Below are 10,856 nucleotides of genomic sequence, written 5' to 3'. Positions count from 1 at the left end.
TACAGTGGGTGGGTGGAATAACTGTTTCGTATTTTAACACTGCATGCCGGGTATCCCCACAACGATCAGCTAAATGTCTCAATTTTCACATTCACAATCTTAGCTCTCGTTCTAACTATGCTCAGAGTACAACGGATTTTCGCAACAAAACCGCTAACGAAGAGGTCTGAGCAATCGAAAAAATATATAAAATTTGAATGCCATTCTTTATAAACATTTAAATAAGGGCAACAGCAACTATGTATGCCTTTTAATTTTTAGCTTGTCGCATTTTCTTATTGGCTGATATAGGGTGAGCAGTGAACTGGGTAACTCAATCAACTCCGCCAGTAGTGGACCACCACTGGCACTGGCTTTTCGCCCAGAACGAGCCCTTCGATTCAGAACCAGATTTAAAACTAGCACCCCAAGTTTTACCCACGAACGCTTCGGACTGGAATCGCGTATAAAGAAAGTATAGTCTTTTCGTCGGCTTATCATACCCACCGCAAACCGGGTGTAGCCCCCCCCCCCCCATCCCCCTGGCCCCCACGTTATGCCACTGGTGCTGCCATGCATGCTTGGCCCTTTTATGCGGTAAAAAAATTTAATGCAACTTATCTCTCAAAGACGTTACGTTGCGTGACAAATTGCTTCAAGCTTTATACACAGTATAGAAGTACGTTTACTCTATGCACCGTGTGACTGTAACTTGTCTCGCAAAGATTTTGGCTATTGCAAGGCATTGTTGCGAAAATATTTCGTCACCTCCAAATCATATTTTGAAATTCAAACTGGGTATTTGAAACTGTATATGGGTCGTAGTAATGTCATTTTTACTACGTATTATATAAACTTTAATTATTAATAGGTCTTTTAATTGGTTGTTTTTGATCACGTGGCATTAAATAAAAATTTCCATTCAACTGACGGTGCAATGACACCATGAATGAATGAATGAATGAATGAATGAATCCTTGTGTATTTCTGGCCGCCGATTATTTGTTGAGATATTTGACCAGGTATAATTATCAATCAAGCATTTGACCGTAACGAAAAAGATGGCGGCATGTCTATTTTACCAGATCTAGATTGCATTGCGGGAATTAAGAATGATTGACTGAAAAAAGACGGCAAGAAAAACTTTTAATGACGTGAAATTTTCACACAACAAAGAAAATAACTTCCTGTTTTATGCCTTTCCTTTAAAAGACGTCAGTTCGCTTTTTTACACGATTTCCGACCGCAGTGCATTCTGGTAAAATATACAACCGCCATCTTTTTTGTTATGGCCGTCATTTGCCTTTTTATTGATTTTGCCCTTAGGTTGTGTTGTCTCAAAGTGATTGGTACAATTGTACCACCATAATAGAACCGTACTCTGTATCTTTCCACTCAAAGAGTTGTCGAAACTGCGAATTAGCTTAATAAATCTAAACTAACGAAGTCAGAAACCAGGTCTGAATTCAAGAACATTACAAACTCAAGTAAGTAGTATTAAATCATCATCAGACTATGACATATTATCGATCGCATGCTGGTGAGGTATATACTCAGCCGAGCTGAAATTTAATAGTCTATTCCAGCCGATGCACTAAAATTTAATGAAATAAAAAGTGCTGTATATCCCTGTATGTAATGACTGTATACTTGATTTTGCAGAAATTAAGGCTACTTTGTTAGGAAGATATCCCTGCAAAACCCCTGTCACGTCAACTAAACTCATATTATACCAGATTAAAATCGCAGCATATTTGTTTACCGTCGAGTGTGTATATGCATGTACGTTGGAATACGCCAGGGCTTTTGTGTAATAGCAAATTTGGTCCGAAAAACTGAAATCGGGAATCGGGTTAGTGTGACCAAAGCCAAACGGTTAGTGATAACATGCAGTACCAATAATATTCAGAATAATAAATTATTACACTTGTACTATTTCAGTTAGCTATGCGTAGTTCCAAATGAAATTTGCTAAGAATCATGCTAAATTTCATACCGAGCTAAATTTCAGTGATTTTAAAACTTCCTTCAAACTTACATATTAACAATGGCTTAAATCACAACCAAAGCTCGTGAAAACTGAAACATAATATGGCGAGTAATATTTACAAAAAATACAATTTACATAATGCTTGATTCATTCTCCTGAAATTGTATGCAAATTAAGCTCGTACCAGGCGGCGGACAATCGTCTGACAGCTAGCGCTCTGTAATCTCTGAACTCTCAATTGAGAGAATAAGCAGAATATACATATAGGGTTACAGCCTTTAGGTTATTTGTTCGACGGCTAATTGCGTGAGCGGAAAAGGTTGCAAAATGTAACAGAATTATAAAATTTAAAATCATTAATCATATGATTTTGATATCCGAATCCAAATTTATAAATTTTGTTGATGTATTTCTTTGCAACATATGACTGAGTAAGTAATCATGGTTTTCAATACAGTAAAATTATTATAAAATTAATAGGATTATCTTGATTGTTTTAGAATGTGGGTGGAGCTGTTTTTCTTGATGTGTTGTTTCTACTGTGTTTGGTTCGTTTGGTCAACCAGGAAGCAAAAACAGACATTACCCCCTGGACCATTCCCGTTACCCTTGATAGGGAACGTTCATCTTGTTGGCAAGCGGATGCCCTATTCAATGGAACATCTACGAAAGAAATATGGCGGGGTCTATACACTTTTTGTACCATCAGGAAATTTCGTTGTCGGTAATAATGCATGAAATGCTTGTCAAAAGCAAAGATGACTTTGCAAACAGACCTAGTGGATCAAGGTTAATCAAGAAGAATTTGTTCAATGATAAGGCTATCCCATTCGTCCCATACGGACCATTTTACATTTTTTGTCGCAAGGTCATCACTAATGCACTTCATATGTATGGTGATGGTGTAAAAACCGCCGAAAATCGAGTGCTATATGAGGTCAAGCAACTGATGACGTGTATGGAGGGAGAAAACGAGACGGCATTTTGCCCCATGGAATATCTTTCTCAAGCTATCACGAACGTAACAACATCTTGGCTTGTTTCCGAAAGGTGCGAGCCTGGTGATCCTATTTTCAAAACGCTGCGCGAATTTGTTGATAACGTTTTGTATGTCAGTCACCAGTGGACAAATATCGACTTTTTGCCGTTTTATGAATATCTTCCTTTTGATATTTCGAGGCGATTTCGGCAAACGAAACAAGTACGTGATGAATATTTCGGAAAATTGCTCAAGGAACATCGAGAAACATACCAATCGGGCGAGGTTCGTGACATCGCGGATGCCCTTCTTGCCGCCTATGAGAAGGAGGAAGTTGAAGGGAAAGGAAAAGATATTGGAACAATTGATGATATTACGACTATTATGATGGATTTCTTCATTGCTTCGAGTGATACTACCACAGCTACGCTTAGTTGGTTTATACTGTACATGGTGTTGCATGAAAAGGTAAGTACTACCTAAAAAGTCTTGATTAATAATAACTTCGAAACTGAACAAATCCGCTTTTATCATGAATAAATTTCATAAAATTCTTTACACAAAGGAATCCCAAAGTTGGCTTGAGGTGTGAAATTGAATTTGCTCGCAAATACGCTTGTATATCGCACATCGACAGCATAATTAATCCCGGCGCGCTCTCGGAAATAAAAAGTAAAAATGTCTGGAACAAATGAAAGTTTGAGATTTATGTTTTAAATGTCACCACATATTTCGAGGCAATTTTAAAAACACAAAGATAGTTTGTTATTTGTATTGCCGTACCCCTTTAAAGCTTTGAAATTGTAGTACGTGGCTGTTCATTTCAGATATCATGGGATGCCGTTAAATGTTAAATTTTTACCACTTTCCGTTTCAAATCTAATGGCTTTAGCAATGACTCATTCTATTTATGAAATTTAGGTGCAGAAAAGAGTTCACGAAGAGTTAGATCTTGTTGTTGGCAGAGATCGCACTCCATGTTGGAAAGATGCAGAGAACCTGCCATTTCTACACGCAGTCATATGTGAAACGATTCGCCATGCCTCGCCTGTGCCCTTGCTCGGTAGAAAAACCTTGCGTGATACTACCATTAAAGAATACCAAATCCCTCGAGACACAAAAATTTTGCTAAACATGTGGTATGTAAACAACGATCCGCAAGAATGGAATGAACCGTTGTCTTTCAATCCTGATCGATTTCTTGATGAAAGTGGAAAGTTCCGCGGCTGGAACACGTCCGCGAGTTTCTATCCTTTTGGTGCCGGAATTCGCTCATGTCTCGGGCAGTCACTAGCGAAGATGAATTTGCTTCTGGTAGCGTCCAATTTGCTGCATCATTTCCAATTTAATATCCCTTGTGGAGAGGCTGAGCCAAGTTCGGAATCGCAGCCCGGCGGTGTTTGTTATCCAAAACAATTTTTATTGTGTGCGATAAAACGAAAGTGAGCGAACATCAGATTTAAGAAGTGACATGCACAATGATTTTATATATATAATAATTAAAGTCTCTTGAAAAATGATTTAGTAAAAAAAAGTAAAAACACCAAATAGTATAATAAATATTATTTGGTGATCAGTTAGTAATATAATCCGTTGTTTATATTTAAACGCGACATTGAAATTTGAAAATATATTTGCAAAATAAAAATGTTTACATACTTTACATCAAGTGAGGTTACTAAGGCATATTGAAAATTGAAAATATAAAAATGAATAATGGTACCAAATAACCTATTTATTAGAAGAAAACCGTTTGGAATTTATCAGTCACTCAGCCGTATTTAGTTCAATCTACCTCCTTGGCATAGAGTAGGGGTAAAATGCGGATACGGATTGCGGATAGAAAAATGCGGATGACTGGGTAAAATGCGAATGGGAAAAATCGGATGTGGGGGTAAAATGCGCATGGAAAAATGCGGATGTAAAAGTAAAATGTGGATGGAAAAATGCCGACGAGGGGGTAAAATAGGAAAAAAAGCAAAACGATTTTATATGTAAAGGCTGGAATTTTAAAACTATAAATTTATTGCCTATCTCAAAATTTGTTTATCAACGCAATGGCTGCAGCTGTGTCCCGTTTGTTTTTGATTTCGTGCAAGAGAATGTGCGGATTTATAAAAGCATTTTTGTCCATCGATGTCTCGTTCTTTGGATAATTTCGAGCACAAGTTCGCCACAAATGGACAGATGACACAGTCAAGACATTAACGATGATAAAAATACGTAATAAGACGACAAGTTGTGAACTAATGCTGTGCGTGAGTTTGCTCGCACAAAATCAATTAAATCAGTTGAGTTCGCTTTCCAATCTTGCATGCGGCTAATTCAGTTTTCCAAAAGAAAGGTGGCTGATAGCTCTTCTTATTGGTTTTCAGATATTTTCTACTAGTATACTGGTACAAATATCGTTTGAGGCGTCCTGAAATTGACATTGGGGCCGAGATTTTCTTTAAGTTTTTGTCTAATTTCTTCATAATAATTTTAGGTAATCTAGTGAACTAGTGCGTTTAAATTTAATTAAACTAGTGCTCAAATTTACTTCACTTCAGTGAAGCAGAGTTTAAGCGGGCTGTTAGCTGAGTTAAGGGTTCTTCTGATTTTTCTACAACATCTGCCAACCGAATTTGCTTGATGCCATCAATTAATATTCCGTCGTTCGAGGAGGATGGAGCCGCCTACAGAACAGGTAGCCGCTTTCAGAACAGTTTTAACGCCATTTACGTACATGCAAATCACATTACAAATTACTGAAAGTATAGCTCAATGCATGGGATGCAAATTCTCATTTTCCCGCCTTTTTCTGTTCACTGATCTCTGTAACAACTGGTGTGCGCAGGTTCAGTTGTTTCAATCAACTGTTAATCAACAGGCGTCCTTTTTCAACTTGTTTAAGAAATTTAATAAAATTGAATATGCTTTTTCATAATCTCTCGTGGGTCAGTGGAACAATGTACAGAAATAGCCATGCAGAAAAACGTAAACAAAAAATACGAATAAACATAAAATTGTTTGTTTACGTACATTTTATGTATAAATAGCCTACTTGACAGTTTTACTTATTTTCGCCAGCGAACGCCTTTGGATGCAACAGCGAATATTGCTTTTAATATTGAATTATTAACCGACCAATAACCTTTAATAGTGCTAAAAAACCTGAATACTTGTTAGATCGTAAGAAAAATTCGTAAGCTGGACACAGCCATACTTATCCACTAATCCGCATTTTACCCCCCTCATCCGCATTTTCATATCCGCATTTTCCCATCCGCAATCCGTATCCGCATTTTACCCCTAGGGACACCTTTAGCATATGCATTCTAAGTAATTGTGTCATTTATCATTTATCAAAATAAATGCAAAATAAATGGCCAATGAATGCGTCAATTAAATAAAAAAACTTCTATTTGAGATTAAAATCGATAACTTCTAATGCTTTTTTTTGCTATGTTTTTTGTGTATATTTAGCTAGTAATGTGTAATGATTTTGTGGCAAAATTAATAATAGTGCATGTAACTTTAGAATTTAATAAAAAAGTTAAAATTTGAACACCTAAATTCATAGTACTTCTTGACCTTGAAATTGCTACCGCTACTTTTAGCAACTACCCTTCATTTTCGGAAAACTCTTCGTTCAATCTCCAAGTCTCGTATTTTATACAACAAACTTTTCAGACGTCGCATCATGATTTCCTGACACGTCGACCCGATGGAAATTGTGACAGCCACTGAATGCATGTGCATGGCACAGGAATTGCCACTGTTGAACTTGCTGTAATATAATGTAAACCAAGGGAGCCTAGAATTGGTTATTACCTATTAGACGCCACACCATACTTTTAAGTAGCTTTAAAATAGCTTTTGTTGTTTTTCGAATCATAACTGTCTGAAATCACCGATATCACAGTTGATAGAATATAGTTACATGGTTTGGAGACTAAACAAATGTAAAATACAACTCCTTAACAGTGTTATTGTCCACGTTTATGCAAAAAATTATTCGTCACGTGTCTATTGTATTTTAGCCAAACGTACCAATGGCATTCGTCTTGCTAAGCCCCCCAACCTTGATTTAAAAAATATGTTAATTTAAGATTGCTATTGGTTTATAAGTGTAAATACAATAGGCACGTGATGAGAAAGGAACAATTTTTTGCATAAATCTGCCCCAACATAGTTAATGAGTTGTATTGTAGTTTTATGTCAGTGGTCTCCAAACCATGTATATTCTATAACTGTGCCTGTATGCATTGAGAAGTGACAAAGACAACAGAAGAAACGGTGAGGTGTGTGGACAAGAGGTGTGTGATGCAGTTAATCTATTACAGTACTTATTGAATTAAAGCATGAAAATTCATATTTATTGTTACGCCCGACATGTTTCTGTTGGTCGCGATTGTTTCACGCTTATTAATTTTAATTGAAGATTAATATACAAATAACCGTGATGGGCGTCAATCTAACGTTGATTGAGGGGACCATGAGCGTTCTTTTATTTACACAGTAGAAACAGACATATCGGTCTTGTCGTATTTCAGCTAGTACAGACAGATTGCTTTGTTTTTAGTTTTTCAAGAACTCTAGCACGGGAAATGTATTTTTAAGGAAATGATCTATTTCAGTTCAAGATATATGAACGGTTTGGCCATTTTAGCCGCTTAAAGTGAAGCGATATTCTGTTATGCAAGGCTGATTTGTATTGAAAGGGTATTAATATGAATATATGGCCCCCCTCAATTAACGTTCGATTGACGCCACTCATGAATATACAACCCCAAAAAAGCCTCTAATGATGGCCTGTTTTCTCCTACAAGCTGCATGACAAACGTTTAGCGTTTTCTTGAGCTAAAAAGAAGTGTTTTTGCTTGTGCTTTAAGCCGGACTTTGATTTTGATCGTGCAGAATATGCGCGTGCAGTCGTTTAGCTTCGATCAAGTTCACAGAACATGCGTTCAGTCGTTTAGTGTTGATTGAGTACACAAAATATGCGTGAAGTGTCATTTAGCTTCCATTGAGTACGCTTAGAAGGCGTATTTAGGCTAATTTTAGCATCAAATGTGGTATAACAATTGCCTAAAATAGACAAAACACTTCTCGACGTTTCGACCTGAGGGCCTTCGTGAGGAGAGTTAGCTAGTATGAGCTGATGTTAAGTACAAAGACGTGTGAGTGACGTAATCAGCGGCTGAAGTTAGCACGAAGAAGGGGAAAGTTGATTGAGCCGCTCAACGCCGATAAGATGGTCAAAAATACGTCACATGCAATTTCTTTTGGACAAATTAAGATTGGCGGCGTGGGAAAAAAACTGACCGAATTTAAGACTCTCGCTTTAGCTCGAGTAATTAAAAGGTCAAAGACCACACGAGTCTCCTGCATGCAAGCTCATGTTGTTGTGGCTGTATATTTCAAGTATAGAGTCTGGTTCAAGTGGCTTGGTATATTACGCAGAAGTATCAAAGATGAACTTAATAATTGCTTCACATTGGGAAAGATTAGTCCGTTTTAACTATCGAATGACACGTTTCAGTTCAGTACCAAATGGAGAAAAAAATGAGCAAATGCGAGGCTGATAAAAATAGTTGGTCTGCGACCGGTTGTATTAAAGCCGGAGAGCGCTGGATATAGTGTTTTTTTTAATCGCTTTAGAATCGCTTTTTGTTGGGTATAACTTTGATTGAATCTTATTATCACTAAATCGTCTTCAATAATTTTTTTTCCAAAGTTGAAATTTTATTGCTTTTCAAACATTTTTAGAATTTAGAACGGTTGAAATCACTATCCGGTGGATAGCGCTATCCGGCTTACATACAACCGGCCCCAGATTCGCATATTTTCACTTTTGAGCGTAATTAAACAGGTGCATGACAAAAAGAAAAACACAATCATAAAAATGCCACCGCTTAATTGCACTGGTGTTAAAAGGTTCAGAAGCGAAATTCATCATTAGTTCCAAAGCCCGGCAAAAGGAGCTGTTTTAAGCTGATGGTAGAGTGTACGTTAGTCGCCTTGCTACATATGTGTTATCTTCTTTTATTTCATAACTATTTGTCTTAATCATTAACATGACCAACCTTTTTCTGCAGAACTGTTTAATTCATCATGCTCCTGGAAATATTCATCTTGGTGGCGATTTTATATGTGACTTGGTTTTACCTGTCCACTTATGCAGTCAGACGAAAGTTACCAAAAGGTCCCATACCAATACCTCTGATTGGGAACGTTCTTCAAGTCGGTTTGGATATGCCATTCTCAATGGAAAACCTTCGCAGAGAATTTGGAGACCTTTACACAATTTCTCTGCCCATTGGGACATTTCTTATTTTAAACAACACTGAATTGTTTCAGGAAGCTTTCGTGACAAGAAAAGATGATTTTTCAGGCCGTGTTGACGAATCACAGTTTCCATTCAATGTCATATTTGAAAACAAGGATTTAGGATTTACAAACCACAGCAGTGCTTACATTTTTCGTCGAAGGGTGTTTTCAAATGCCCTGCGCGTCTTTGGTGAAGGTAAAAACCTTGCAAAGGAACGATTGTACAACGCATCCGACAGGTTATTGCAAAAGATAAACAAAACGGAAGGGAATCCGTTTTCAGTGAAGGAATACCTTGGGAAAACAAGCATGATAATCCTATGTGAATGGTTGGTTGGAAAACAGTTCAGTTATGATGATCCGACAATAAAGAAGTTGATAGAATTCAACGAAGAATTTGCTACTGTAATCCGCCCTGGGAGTGCACATTATTTTCTCCCATTTTTGAGGTTCTTTCCAACGTCATATGCGAAATCCCTTCAAAACGTGTTAAACATAAGAGACGGGTTTTGCGGTGAGCAGCTGAAATATCACCTTGAAACCTACAAAGAAGGGGAAGTTCGGGACATAATTGATGCATTCATTGTCCAATTTCGCAATGAAAGGAAAAGGAACGTGATAGTGACATAGGTAGGAAGAACGTATCCCAACAAAAGAATGCTGAACTATTATTTAAGTACGGTTAAATACAGAAAGATTTCCTCGGACTGTGATAATAGTTAAATAAACACGGTATCTTTGAAAGTACGATTCTGCCCAGTGAGATATCCTATATAGATAAAAATTAATACTGATTTATCTTCTGACAAATAAATGTATGAAAACCCATAACACGAAGACGAGGATCGCAAAAAAAACACAATAGGCATTGATCACATTTGTTGCTCTAAAAATATTTTTCATGCCTGTCTCAGTCTAGGATATCTAGTATCATTACAATGACTGGTACGACTAAACCTTTAAATCTGTTCCACTGATCAGACCGGAAAAGTCTTACTATAGTACGATTATTGCTCATGCAGCAGGCATGATTTCGAATTAAGACTGAAGTTTTAATTTTTTTCCTCCTAGGTTCCATAGAAGATATTAAGTTCTTGATAATGGATGTTCTCTTCTCTGCTCACGATACCAACAACGCCATCTCAACATGGTTTATACTGTATATGATATTATACCGCAATGTTTAAGAGAAAGTTCACGAAGAGTTTGACCGGGTTATTGGAGATTCCCGTCTCCCTTGTCTAGAAGATGCTGATAATCTCCCGTATTTTCAAGCTACAATATGTGAAGTTATCAGACATGCTGTTTCAATTGCGTTGATCATGCGTAGAGCTGTACGGGATACCAAAATTCAGGATCACATCATTCCGAAAGGAACAACGATAATCTTGAATCTTTGGAGGATACATCATGATGAAACGAAATGGAAAAGCCCATCCAGATTCCTTCCTTCCCGTTTTCTAAATGAAAACGAACAGTTTATCGGCTGGAAATCTGAGTTAGATTTCTTCCCATTTTCTATTGGTCGAAGGGCTTGTCCGGGAATAGCACTGGGTAAAATGAACGTTTTTATCACTCTATCAAGGCTGTTCCATC

The 10,856-nt window shown here is 37.2% G+C and overlaps 2 protein-coding genes across 2 annotated transcripts; both read left to right on the top strand.

Annotated features, from left to right (window-relative positions):
* Positions 1-2,392: 2,392 nt before the first annotated feature.
* Positions 2,393-4,394, top strand: LOC114539865 (steroid 17-alpha-hydroxylase/17,20 lyase-like). The gene is made up of 4 exons (XM_028560389.1): positions 2,393-2,400; positions 2,536-2,701; positions 2,838-3,416; positions 3,870-4,394. The coding sequence occupies exons 1-4, from the start codon at positions 2,393-2,395 to the stop codon at positions 4,392-4,394; spliced, it is 1,278 nt and encodes a 425-aa protein (XP_028416190.1).
* Positions 4,395-9,044: 4,650 nt separating this feature from the next.
* On the top strand, positions 9,045-10,724 carry LOC114539849 (cytochrome P450 2A12-like). Its single transcript, XM_028560388.1, has 3 exons — positions 9,045-9,456; positions 10,449-10,586; positions 10,663-10,724. Exons 1-3 carry the CDS (start codon positions 9,045-9,047, stop codon positions 10,722-10,724), a joined length of 612 nt encoding a protein of 203 aa, XP_028416189.1.
* Positions 10,725-10,856: the final 132 nt, after the last annotated feature.

This window comes from Dendronephthya gigantea, unplaced genomic scaffold (genome assembly GCF_004324835.1).
Source record: "Dendronephthya gigantea isolate DGI-Jeju-01 unplaced genomic scaffold, DenGig_1.0 000003F, whole genome shotgun sequence".
Classification (NCBI taxonomy): Eukaryota; Metazoa; Cnidaria; class Anthozoa; order Malacalcyonacea; family Nephtheidae; genus Dendronephthya; species Dendronephthya gigantea.
Note: the sequence above shows the minus strand (reverse complement) of the source record. Positions and strands in the feature narration are given on the sequence as shown.